Below are 12575 nucleotides of genomic sequence, written 5' to 3'. Positions count from 1 at the left end.
GCTCAGGGATGTGAGATGGGGCCCCACCTACTCCAACAAAAGTGAACAGCTGAGCGCGACAAGACAAACCCCAGAGGCGCCCTTGCTCTGGGGCGATGTGTTTATTCCACACTCCTTGCTTACATGCTCACAGGAAGGAGAGCTCGGGGTGGCCTAGGGTCCTCCAGGCTGAGGGAGGAGAGTCCACCTCCCTCCCCCTCCAGAGGCCCCGTCACAGCCCTCGCCCCCCAGGTCTGCAGCCCTGGGCCCTGCCCGTTACAGCCTGGGCTGCCTGCCGTGGGGTGAGGCCGCTCCAGGGGCTGGGTCCGACTTGCATGTCGCCCACATCCAAAGCACAATGAAGATGACCTGGCTACACGCCACCCCTACCACATACACCTGGAAGAAGATGTGGTCAGCAGCCTCCGCCCAGCTCCTTCTGGACCCCTTCCCTGCTCCAGGGGCTTCTGTGTGGACAGGAAGAGTAAAAGAAGACGTACTGCATGCTCTGCGTGTGCACAAGGGTGAACCTGAGTGCGAGTCTGTGTCCCCCTTCATCAGATTCACAACTAAGGAACAATCGGGTCTGGCCCCTTCTAGATCATCATGAGTTGAAGAAGTGCCCTCTGAGAGAGGCTGTGCAAGGCACAGCGTTTTCCTGTGCTCAGTCACTTCAGTCGTGTCCGACTCTTTGTGACCCCGTGGACTGTAGCCTTCCAGGCTCCTCTGTCCATGGGATTCTCCAGGCAAGAATACTGGAGTGGGTTGCCATACTCTCCTCCAGGGGATCTTCCTGACCCAGGGATTGAACCCATGTCTCTTATGTCTCCTGCATTGGCAGGTGGGCTCTATACCCCTAGTGCCACCTGGGAAGCCCAGGGAGTCTGAAGTCACTGGGGCTTAGGGTGGCTGATTCTGCTCCCTGCTCCAGACCTGCTGCTTGCGAGTGCAGCCACAGTGGAGTCTGGAGAGCAGAGCTGGCCGAGAAGGGTGCAGGAACCTCTAAAGAGCCCGGTGACCTGCAGCCTCAGTCTGCCAGCTCTGCCCCTAGACCTCCTTATCCACCCCCCCAGGAAGGGGCCCCAGCCCCTGCCCACCTTCAGGGTTAGGCCCTGGCTTCCCGTGGTCGTGCTGCTCCCCCTTCAGCGCTGGGCTGGGGCTGTCCTCTGCCCTGAGGTTGCCCCGGGCCAGGAGCCCGGTCAACAGCACAGTCTCGGTGGTGCTGACAAAGAGCAGCAGCAGCAGGACGGTGAAGTAGTAAACTGGAGAGGGGGCGGAGAAGAGCGGTCAGGAGCCAGGCCTGGCCTCACGGGCCCCGGGACCTGAGCAGAGGCACCCTGGCTCCGGTGACAGCAGGCGGGGGGCAGAGTGAGGCAGACCCAGCACAGAGCGGCAAGGGCAGGGCCTTACCTAGCAGGGGGTTGCAGGAGGAGGAGCTGGGCAGGGCCTGTATCAGGGAGGAGTGGAAGACGAGGTAGCTCAGAAGCAGGGTCACCTTGTAGGCGATGCGCTCAGTGTAGAGGGGCAGCAGCCCCCCGCAAAGGTCAGCCAACAGCAGCGCCTCCCCAGGGACCAGGAGCGTTAAGATGGCCTTTAGTGCTGTGTTCTGCAGGCGCAACTGGAAGGAAGACAGGGCGTTCAGGGGTTGGGCATAGAAGAGTGAGGTCGTGGGCTCTGACTGTGCATCCCCAACACCCCCCTCAGCCCTCGGTAACCATCTCCCAACTCACCGTCACCTGGAAGCAGGGTACCAGGTGCTGGGGCGGGATTTGGGTTTTCAGATCCTGAACCATGAACTCCCTCTTGACACTCACAATCTCGTTCACCGCGTGGACCTGGAACTCCAGCTCCGTCACTGAAAGGGGATGGGTGAGAACGGTGAACTCAGAAAGAAATACCCTGTGCCTGCATCTGTCTTGGCAGTAGGGGCAGGGACGGACTGGAGCCAGGGACGACGGAGCCCTCTGATGATTGCTGGGGGCAGACTTGGAAGCTGGTCTGTCCAGGGGCTTTCCAAACTGATTTAGCAATACCCCAAGTTTTCTCCACTTAGAGGAAGGGCCATCTCAGATTCATAAAATGAATTTTCATTGTAAAAATAAACGCACTTTGCACCACTTCACAGAGGGGCAGGGGACATGCTCACAGACTCACTCACCAGTGTATCATCTCACACCTGAAATACTAGGATTCGTGGGGCGGCAGCTGTGGTATTTCCCAGAGGGGAGGGATGGAAGGGAAAGTGGGACTACTCTGCCGAGTTGAACATCACCTGCTGGGTTTGTGGGATAATCAGTGGGTGGCTACACCTTCAGGATGTTTCCAGGAGTGAGGCTGCAGCAGCCTGCGCCTCTGGGCTGGACACAAGTGTGCAGTTCGGCCCTGGCTGTTGGCCCAGAACTGTTGCTCTGGGGGTGGGGGAAGAAGACTGGAGGGGCCCACAGCCTACAGCAGGGGAGGACCGGGAGATGTGGCCACTGTTTGAGTGGGACATATGGAGTGAAAGAAGCGTGCCCAGCTCCCCTAAGCCGGGGGTGGGCGGGTGCGACCCAGGCCCGGTCCCCCAGGTCAGTGTTTGCTGGGGGCCAGCGGCTCCCCCCCACCATCCCCCAGCTCCTGTTCTGCCAGCACCAGTGTTGCTGAAAGCGAAGAAGGTGAGGTGGCAGTCGCTCTGGTCCCTGGGGAAGTGGAAGAGCTCAAAGTCGCAGTTGGTCTCCGTGGTGAGGGCCAGGTAGAACTCGATGTGGCCGTCCCTGTCTACGCGGGCCTGCGGGCTCTTGTCCTGCCAATTCACCCAGAGGCTGCAGAGGGACAGGCACCCCTCAGAAGGGGGAGGAGGGGGAACCCCAGCATGTTCCCAGCTGCTGTGCACTGCCCTCGGGGTTCTGGAAGGTAGGGCACCATAGTGCACGGGAGTCGTGCCAGTGGTCTGGCGGGGCCACCAGGAGGGGGATATTCAGTAAGAGGACCTCCCGGCTCCAGATGAGTAATAGAGAAGGCTGCGCCTGGCCCATGCCAGGGAAAACAACCCCTGCCTCACTTACGCCTCCCAAACAGTGAGTCTCGGCATCCAGAGTACGTCCCAGGGCAGCATGATTGGGTTCCGCTGGTGCCCAGTTGAGTTCAAGGCCAGGCGTGTGTTCAGCCAGGACTGGGGACACAAGGATGCTACTAAGGCTCCCAGTGTCCGTGTATATGTGCCCCTGGGCTTAGCAGGTTGACAAAGGCCAGTACGTCTGTGCTGGACTCACAGGGGTCTCTCCCTTCCTCAGCCCCCACCCGCCATGGATGCTCACCAGCCGAAGCAGCAACGTGGAGGACACTGTGTACCGAAGGATGTCCTGGGGGAAGGGAACGGTGTGTCACCTCGGGGGTGGGCACTGTGGCACGAAGGCAGGAGACCCTGGCGTTCACTAGGCTGAGCCCTGTTCCATCTCCAGCTCAGTACTTGGGGCCCCCCGGGTCCTCAGGACACTTACCACGTTAAACACATTGGACACAAACACCTGCACGTCCACCACCAGGGGCTTGCTTCCATTGTTCGGAATCTGGATGTGATCCGGAACCTCCTGGGGTGAGTTGAGGTTGGAGGAGGATGGCCAGTCTGAAGGGTGGAGATCGAGGTCACCCTGTGCCTTGGGACCCAAATCCCAAAGCTCAAGGCCTTATGGTCTCTACCTACCGAATGCCGGCGCGCTAAAGCCCTGCTGCTGAGCCAAAGGCTGAGTGGTTCCGAGCCCGAGGAAGGTGAGATGCAGCAGGAGCCGCAGGGCCATCATGAGAGGCTATGCAGGGGGACTGGATGGAGCAGCAGCGCCTAAGCTACAACCTCTATTTCAGTCACTTCTCTGGGAGACTGGGCAGTCAGTTGGAGGCAGCTGTTCTGTGCAACGACCCTGGAGCCTTAGACTTGGCACACCTGCACCCCAGGTTCCGCAAACACCGAAAGACAAAGCTCAGGACCCAGCCCCGCCCAACTTGCATCTGCCCAGGCTTCCAGGCCCACGCTCCATTTCCCCCACCTGGAACCAGTTTTCACATTCAAGACTCACCAAGCAGACGAGGCATGCATGGGACCCCTGCCTAAACACACACACACCTTTCCCTGACAAGGTCCTTCCAATCTGGGCAGGTGCAACCTGGGTTTCCACAGCAGGCACCTGCCTGGCTAAGCACCGAAACCCTTACCACAGCGCTCTGTGCCCAGCCATGTGAAGGTGGCACACCCTTGAGAGTTTCCCTGCCTCTCCTCAAACAACTAATTTCATGTCAAAGGCCTTGGCTCAAGGACTCCAAAAGTGGGGCAAACCTGGGAACAGCTAGGGGCTCGCTTCTGACCAAAGCCCCTGGGGTATTTCTGCTCCCTGTAGGATTCTCAGGCTGCCCCAGGCCAGCAGTGCCTTAGAAACACCACTGTGCACCCTAGAGCAGGACTGATGGCTGTGGGGGTGACTTTCCTAACCTAAGGATAAACCTGCCTTGGAGACCAGGTCCCAGACAGCTGCAGGGAGGGAAGGAAACTCAAGGGCTGAAGGTGGTTAGGCGCTGATCTGGTTGGCGTGACTCCATAGAGCCTCAGAGAGCTGGCAACAGGCGAGGACCTGCCACACACCTGCACACAAACGCTAATGGGAACACACACAGTGTCCAGGTCTGCCAAGTCTGTCATCATCTGACTTGTCCAGCATGCTCTGACAGCTTGCTTTTGTGCTGCTCACTGGCAGCTGCTGTTTCCTCGATTTATATACACCTGGCGTGTCCAGATGGCCACGTGCAAAGAGCCTTAGGTCATCTTAGGTCGTCACACACTCCCCAGTATCCATTAGGGGTTTCTAGGCGGATTTTAACTCTGCTGCCTTCAGTGCAGGCCCCTCTCTTGTACTCATCCATCCAGAGCTCCCCTGGGAAGTCCCAGAGGCTTCTCACCATGGAGCCTGGGGCCCCTGAGACAGGCAGAGACAGCGCGCCACAGCACGTGGAATGGTTTGCACGTTTTATTAACAAATGAATTTCCCTCCACGATCCCCCAACCTCTGACTCCAATCGTTCAGTACCCAAGCATACCCCCTTAGTGCCCTTAAGTCAACTTAACTGTCAAGATGCCTTTGGGGGCCTTTGGGTCCTTCCCGGACAGGTCGGGAACGTGGCTGGACGACTGGCCGCGGAGAGGCGCCGGCACAGGGGCAGAGGGTCAGTCGACTCGCGCTCCAGCACGCTGCCGCCGTGGGGGGCCCGGGGCGCGACGCACACGCGGCCCGAGGCTCTGCGCGGGGCGCGGCGCAACAGGCCCGCGCAGATCTCTCGGAAACCCTTGCGGAAGTGCTTGGAGACGAGAGCGTAGACGATGGGGTTGACGCAGGAGTTGGCATAGGAGACCAGGTGCGAGAGGATGCGCAGCGCGTAAGTGGCGCGCGTAAGAGGAAAACGGCCGAACCACACGCAGAGGATCAGCGTGTGGTGAGGCATCCAGCAGAGGCAGAAGAGCGCGGTCACGATGATGATCATGCGTGTCACCTTACGCTTGGCGCGCCGGGCGCCCGAGCCGGCGGCCGCCGGGTCGACGGCGCACCAGAGGTAGCGCAGGGTGAGCGCGTAGGTCAGGCCGAGCACCAGGACCGGCAGCAGATAGCTGACGACGAAGGTGCAGAGGTCCATGGCGCGGCGGCGCGGCGCGCTCCACGCCGGGTGGCACACGGTCAGGTTGGCTAACCGGGACTGGCGATAGTAACTCAGGTACGGCGCGGAGAAGAGCAGCGAGAGCCCCCAGACGAGACTGATGGCCGCCATCGCGTTGCGAGGCGTGCGCAGCTCGCGGGAGTGCAGTGGATAGCGGATGGCCAGGTACCTGCGGGTCAGGCCAGAAAGCAAGACGTCGGGTGAGCCAGCAGGATTCGCGGGAGCCAGGCCGGACCCCTCCACCTCGAGTCCCGCACTCACCGTCCGGAAAGTTCTCCAGCGCAGCGTAACGCCGCACAAGCCCAGAGGGAGACACCGAGCATCCCATCCCGGACACCCTCAGCCGCGCCCACCCGTGGGGCGGGACTCGGGAGCAGGAAAGGCTATTCATTTGTTCTTTCTGAGACTACGAGCACTGTCAGACTCCACCCCGGCGGACACCCCCAAGATTAAACCGGCTTCGGGGTTCTGGCAGGCTGTGATTCCTCACCAGTGATGTTGCCCCCAGAGGTAGGACCCAGGCGCTGAGGCTCTAAGAGACAGCCTGGAGACACCTCAGGCAAGGTACAGAGGGGATTTCTTAAAGAATCCGGCGCTAGCCTATCGGAACTGACACACTTAGTGCTCAGTGGAACTGGGGGCGGGGGCGCTGGTGCATGGGGAATGTGGCTTCACCTCTTTGCCTGTCCAGGGAAGGAACCTGAGGACGGAGGGGGCCAGGGAGGTAGCAGAGTCAGACCAGGATTCCCACCCCAGGAATCATCCCGGTGTCCTTCCAAGCTTCAGCATTCAGGGGGACCCTTGGGCCCACTCTTCTCCTGCCCTTGACTCCAGGCCTGTTGGTAGGGTGCAGAGGTGGGGTGGGGTAGGGTGGGACCAACCTAGGGCCCCTGGGGCGGGCTTGCTTGGAGTTTGGTGTGGGCCCTCACAAAGGACCCAGATTCTGCAGTCGGAGCCAGAGTAGACTGTGCCGAGCAAACTGTGGTTTGGAGGCCAGCGAGGTGGAGGTGCCTGAGCTTGACAAGAGGAGACAGACGGCTGACTTCAGGCACAGGGTTACAGGATAGGCCACTCTGAGCGAATCACTTATAAACCCGGTTTGGTCTGTAAACTGGGCACAGCAATTCTTCCTGTCCCAGCCTCCCAAGGGGCCTTGACCCTCAAATGAAACTCAGCATGGGAAAACGCTTCCTACCCAGAAAGGCCATGCTTTATCAGACAGCGAAGGGCTGGAGAGCTGAGGTCCTGAGTCCCTGAGGAGCCTGGAGTCCCTGAGGAGGCACCTAACAGAGGGACACCAAGGTCCCCCATTCTTCCTCCTCGTTTTCCTCCAACACACCTGCTGTCTTTCACTCCCTCCTGGTGCCCCTTCCTTCCTAGCCTTCTCTCTCTCCTCTCTGCACATCTCTCCTTGACCCTCAAGTGCAGCCCCCTTCCTCTCAGCTCTAGCCTGCGTGTGCGACCCCCTGGGATGCCAGCTCACCGGTCCAGGGAGACGGCGGCCAGCGTGAAGCTGCTGGCGTGCATGGTGAGGAAGATGAGGAAGTGCACCGCCTTGCAAAGCAGCGAGCCGAACACCCAGTCGTCCAGGGTGTAGATGGTGGCCTGGAAGGGCACGCAGCACACGATGAAACACAGGTCGGCCACGCCCAGATTGAGGATGAACAGGTTGGTTGTGCTGACCGCCTGGCCACTGCGAAGCAGCACGGCCAGCACCAGTGCGTTGCCTACGGTGCCCACGAGGAAGATGAGCGCAAAGAGCGTGGGCACGATGACCGCCTCAAGCTGCCAGCTGTTCCCGCCTCCCGCCTCGCTTGTGTCCTCGGTGTCCAGGCCACCCGAGCCATTCATGGTGCCGCCGCCCCGGGGCTGCCTGGGCTCCGGCAGCCGTCTGGGTCCTGGCGAGCGCGCAGCTCCGGGGGCTCCAGCCGCTGCAGCGCCCGGCGCGACTCGGCGGAGCTGCGAGCGGAATGATCTCCGCGGCTGGGGCAGGAGAAGGGGGTGCGCGGAGATCAAGGGGAGGAGCGAGCCGCCGAAGTGGGGATGATCCCGCTGGCGGCCGACCGCGCCGGGGGAAGGGCTGCCCAGGGACCCCGGCGCGCCCTGGCCAAGGCACAAGCAGCCCACCCCGGGGTCGAGGGCCGAGCGCGTTCCTGCTCCCTGGCCCTCCGGCTTCGTCGGCGCGCTCCAGCCTCCGGCTTCGAGCTGTGCCGAGATGAGCAGCGAACCGGCCTCCGGGGCAGATGCCGGAGGGACCGACCGCAGGGACCTGTGGGCGCGCCTCTGTGCTTCTCTGCAGCCTGGCGGGCGCGCCGGACCTCCCAGGGCAGGCTGGGAGGCGTCCTCCAGAGAGTTCCAGGTGCCCCCTAAAGTGTGGAGGTGGGGGTGACGAGGAGCGGGGGCGGATTGGGTAGGGGGCTGCAGTTTTCCCGACCTGGCGAGTGGGATGCCATTGCCGCGTGCTCCACGCCTCTTCCGGCTTTTAATTCCCAGGAGCATCGCGCCTCACAGGAACCCCAGGGAAGAGACAAGGGAAAGGTGGAAGGATTTCGTTCCCTTCTCTCCCGCGCTGAGCGTTTCCCACTCTGTTCAGTCCAGTAAAAGTTTACTGAGCATCTCCTGTGTGTCAGGCTCCGTTCCCAGCGCCCTGCCTCCGTTTCCTCAATATTACAGTATGGGCTAATAACACCTTCTAGAGGGCTCTGATGAGAATGGGAGGTGTGTGTGTGTGAGACCTGAGGCCAGTTGGTAGAATCTGAATGAATCAAAGTCTTCTTCTCTTTTTCCTTACTCTATCCAGATATCCAACAAGGGGAAATAAAAAGGAAACACAAAACAGCAGAACTGAGACTTCTCCAGGGGTCCTGTAGTTAAGACTCCACACCAGTGCAGGCGGCCAGGGTCATGGAACTCAGATCCCTCGTGCCACATCGAAGAGGGGCACAGCCAAATTAAACAAACCAACGACAGCAGAGTTATTGATATGCATCAGCAGCATTTTCTGAGATAGCCAGGAGGGTGTTTAAGTTGCAAAAACACTTAAATATTTATTTATGATGTTGACATGGTGGTGGTTTAGTCGCTAAGTCGTGTCTGACCCTTTGTGACCCCATGGACTGTAGCCTGCCAGGCTCCTCTGTCCATGGGATTTTCCAGGCAAGAATATTGGAGTGGGGTGCCATTTCCTTCCCGACCCAGGAATTGAACCCAGGTCTCCTGCATTTCAGGCAGATGATTTACCAATTGAGCTATGAGGGGAGCCCTCAGATAGATGTTGACATACTAAGCATCAAAAGTTTGTGACCCGGAATCATGACTGTTTCTATATAACTTTAAAATTGGGTTTGAACATCACCACCTTCTGCAGCTTAACCCTGCTTCACTTTTCCTTGCCCTGTTCCTTGCTGTTTAGTCACTAACTCGGGTCTCATCTTTTGTGACCCATGGACTGTAGCCCACCAGGCTCCTCTGTCTGTTGGGTTTTCCAGGCAAGACTACTGGAGTGGGTTGCCATTTCCTTCTCCAGTCCTGTTCCTGGGGTCCTAGTCAAAAACTTCCTTTTTCCACTCCCCCTCACCCAGAACCTCAGCCTCAGGAGCCCAGCTGCTTGCTCCTCTCCGTAAGAAAACCTTATTTACACCTCTGCCCTGCCTGCTTATTAATGGATTAGGAAGATAACAACTGTTCATTTTTCTGAGATGCTTGCCATTCATTTATTCAATACACACTTGTACAGCACCTACTCATTTCCGGGCACTGTACTGGGTCCTCGGGATTTACCAGTGAGCTCTACTAAGATCAAGGTCCTTCATGAGCTTCTTTTCTAGCAGGGGAGAGAGACAATAAATGTAACTCAAGTTATTAATCAGTTGATAAGTACTTGCAGGTAAATTATAGAGTGAGAGAATTAGGAGTACTGGAGTGGTGGTGATGGTGCAATTGAAGATGGGGTGGTCAAGCAGACCTCATTAAGAAGGTAACATTTAAGCAAAGACTTGGACGAGGAGACGGGGCTAGCCTAGCTGATATCTAAGGAACTTGAATTCCAGATGGAACAGCCAGTGCAAAGGCCCTAAAGCAGAAGTGTGTCTGTGTCCCTAAGCAAGGAGGGGGTATGGCTTCAGTTGAATGAACAAAGAGATTGGTAGGAGAGAACATGAGAGGCATAGCATGCAGGATTTTTTCCATTGTGAGGAAGGCTTCTAGTCTGAGTAAAAAGAGAAGCCATGACAGTTTTGACTAGAGTACTAACATTGATCTGACTTAAAAAAAAAAAAAAGGCTTTATTGAAATGTAATTCACACACCATGGAGTTTACTCATATACAGTGTTTATTTGCTTTAAAAGACGCTTACTCCTTGGAAGGAAAGTTATGTCCAACCTAGATAACATATTCAAAAGCAGAGACATTACTTTGCCAACAAAGGTTCATCTAGTCAAGGCTATGGTTTTTCCTGTGGTCATGTATGGATGTGAGAGTTGGACTGTGAAGAAGGCTGAGCGCCGAAGAATTGATGCTTTTGAACTGTGGTGTTGGAGAAGACTCTGGAGAGTCCCTTGGACTGCAAGGAGATCCAACCAGTCCATTCTGAAGGAGATCAGCCCTGGGATTTCTTTGGAAGGAATGATGCTAAAGCTGAAACTCCAGTACTTTGGCCACCTCGTGCGAAGAGTTGACTCATTGGAAAAGACTCTGATGCTGGGAGGGATTGGGGGCAGGAGGAGAAAGGGACGACAGAGGATGAGATGGCTGGATGGCATCACTGACTCGATGGATGTGAGTCTGGGTGAACTCCAGGAGTTGGTGATGGACAGGGAGGCCTGGTGTGCTACGATTCATGGGGTCGCAAAGAGTCAGACACGACTGAGCAACTGATCTGATCTGATCTGATCTGATAGTCACTAAGTTGTGCAAACACCACCATCTTAGGACATTTTTGCTCCCGCCAAAAGAAATCACCTCAACCCTAGCCCACCACTCTTTCTGTCACTATGTATACAGTCTCTTTTCCAGCCACCCATGGGATTTTCCAGGCCATTTTCTCTCCCAGGGGCTCTTCCCTACCCAGGGACCAAACCCAAGTCTCTTGGGTCTTGTGCTTTGCAGGCAGACTGTTTACCACTTGAGCCTTTAGGGAAGCTCTAAAAGGTTATTGCTGTCAGTTAATCACAGGTTGGAGTTTCTGGAAGGGCATTTTCTTTTCCTGATAAGCGCTCCTACACTAGCCTTGAACTTTCCTCGGGCTCCTCTTCACCACTTGAATCTATAGCTTTACCTGTTCCAGACATTTTATATGAATGAAATCACACAACATGTGACCTTTTGTGTATAACTTCTTTCACTTAGCCTAATTTTTCAAGATTCATCTGTAATGTATCAGTACTTCATTCCTTTTTATGGGCAAATATTGTCCCATTGTGTAATAATTACATTTATCCATTTCATTTGTTGATAGACATTTAGGAGACTTTTTTTCCCCTCCCTTCTTTTTTTCCCTCTGGCCATGTAGGATCTCAGTTCCCTAACCAGAGATAATTGAACCAGTGCCCCCTGCTGGTTCAGAGCAGGAAGTTCAGAGTCTTAACCATTGGACCGCCAGGGAAGTCCCAGACTGACTTTTAAAAAAAATTATTTATTTTTTTACTTTGCTGACAAAGGTCCCTCTAGTCAAAGCTATGGTTTTTCCAGTAGTCAGGTATGGATGTGAGAGTTGGACTATAAAGAAAGCTGAGCGCCAAAGAATTGATGCTTTTGAACTGTGGTGTTGGAGAAGACTCTTGAGAGTCCCTTGGACTGCAAGGAGATCCAACCAGTCCATCCTAAAGGAAATCAGTCCTGAATATTCATTGGAAGGACTGATGCTGAAGCTGAAACGCCAATACTTTGGCCACCTGATGCGAAGAACTGGAAAAGACCGTGATGCTGGGAAAGACTGAAGGCAGGAAAAGAAGGGAACGACAAAGGATGAGATGGATGGCATCACCGACTTGACGGACATGAGTTTGAGCAAGCTCTGGGAGTTGGTGATGGACAGAGAAGCCTGGCGTGCTTCAGTCCATGGGGTCGCAGAGTCGGACACGACTGAGCGACTGAACTGATAATTTATTTTTTAATTAAAAAAAACTTTGGCCGTATTGTATGGCTTGTGGGATCTTTAGTTCTCCAACCAAGGATTGAATCCATGCTCTTGGCAGTGAAAGTGTAGAGTCCTAACCACTGGACTACTAGGGAATTCCCTAGATATTATTTTTAGTCATGGTAAAATATAAAAAACACAGTTTTCCACCTTAAATATTTTGTGTGCAGTCAGTAGTGTTAAGAATATTCACATTGGTGTGAAACCAATCTCCAGAACTTTTTGATCTTGCGAAACTGAGACTCTATACACATTAAGCACTACCTCGCCATTTCCCTTTCCTCCAGCCCCTGGCAACCACCATTCTACTTTCTATGGATTTCACTACACTACATACCTCATTTAAGTGGAATCCTACCATGTCTGTCTTTTGGTGACTGGCTTACTTAGCACAATATTTTCAAACTTCAATCATGTTGTAGCAGTGTCAGAATTTCCTTCATTTTTAAGGCTGAATAATATTCCATTGTAGGGATTAGACCATATTTTGCTTATTCCTTGAGGGCCACTGAGTTTCTTCCATCTGTTGGTTATTGTTAATAATGCTGGTATAAACGTGGGTGTACAAATATCTCAAGACCCTGCCTTTAGTTCTTTTGGACATATACCCAGAAGTGGAATTGCTGGAGCATATGGTAATTCTTTTAATTTTCTGAAGAGCTGCCACACTGTCTTCCACTGTGGATGTACCACTTTATGTTTGCACTAAAAGTGCAGTAGTTACAATTTCTCCATATCCTCACCAATACATGTTATTTTCTAGTACTGTTATTTAAAAAACAG

General features: G+C 55.2%; 2 protein-coding genes across 2 annotated transcripts; both read right to left on the bottom strand.

Moving 5' to 3' along the window:
• Positions 1-255: 255 nt before the first annotated feature.
• ZACN (zinc activated ion channel) lies at positions 256-3755 on the bottom strand. The gene is made up of 9 exons (XM_055575187.1): positions 3662-3755; positions 3459-3583; positions 3276-3320; positions 3024-3130; positions 2611-2780; positions 1710-1834; positions 1390-1597; positions 1077-1241; positions 256-446 (listed from the first exon to the last, which is right to left on the bottom strand). Exons 1-9 carry the CDS (start codon positions 3753-3755, stop codon positions 256-258), a joined length of 1230 nt encoding a protein of 409 aa, XP_055431162.1.
• A 1212-nt stretch (positions 3756-4967) lies between these two features.
• On the bottom strand, positions 4968-7506 carry GALR2 (galanin receptor 2). The gene is made up of 2 exons (XM_055579819.1): positions 7139-7506; positions 4968-5824 (listed from the first exon to the last, which is right to left on the bottom strand). Exons 1-2 carry the CDS (start codon positions 7504-7506, stop codon positions 5074-5076), a joined length of 1119 nt encoding a protein of 372 aa, XP_055435794.1. The 3' UTR covers positions 4968-5073.
• Between the last annotated feature and the right edge of the window lie 5069 nt (positions 7507-12575).

The sequence above is a fragment of the Bubalus kerabau genome, chromosome 4, assembly GCF_029407905.1.
Source record: "Bubalus kerabau isolate K-KA32 ecotype Philippines breed swamp buffalo chromosome 4, PCC_UOA_SB_1v2, whole genome shotgun sequence".
Lineage (NCBI taxonomy): Eukaryota > Metazoa > Chordata > Mammalia > Artiodactyla > Bovidae > Bubalus > Bubalus kerabau.
Note: the sequence above shows the minus strand (reverse complement) of the source record. Positions and strands in the feature narration are given on the sequence as shown.

What these genes read in the sequence shown, in the direction of transcription:
- ZACN (XM_055575187.1), bottom strand. Translation starts at nt 3,755, where the DNA reads ATGGCCCTGCGGCTCCTGCTGCATCTCACCTTCCTCGGGCTCGGAACC. An exon ending in CCACGTTGCTGCTTCGGCTG is followed by an intron (nt 3,131 to 3,275) that starts GTGAGCATCCAT and finishes TTGTGTCCCCAG; the next exon opens with TCCTGGCTGAACACACGCCT. An exon ending in AGACTCACTGTTTGGGAGGC is followed by an intron (nt 2,781 to 3,023) that starts GTAAGTGAGGCA and finishes GTCCCTCTGCAG; the next exon opens with CCTCTGGGTGAATTGGCAGG.
- GALR2 (XM_055579819.1), bottom strand. Translation starts at nt 7,506, where the DNA reads ATGAATGGCTCGGGTGGCCTGGACACCGAGGACACAAGCGAGGCGGGA. An exon ending in GCCGCCGTCTCCCTGGACCG is followed by an intron (nt 5,825 to 7,138) that starts GTGAGCTGGCAT and finishes CCTGACCCGCAG; the next exon opens with GTACCTGGCCATCCGCTATC.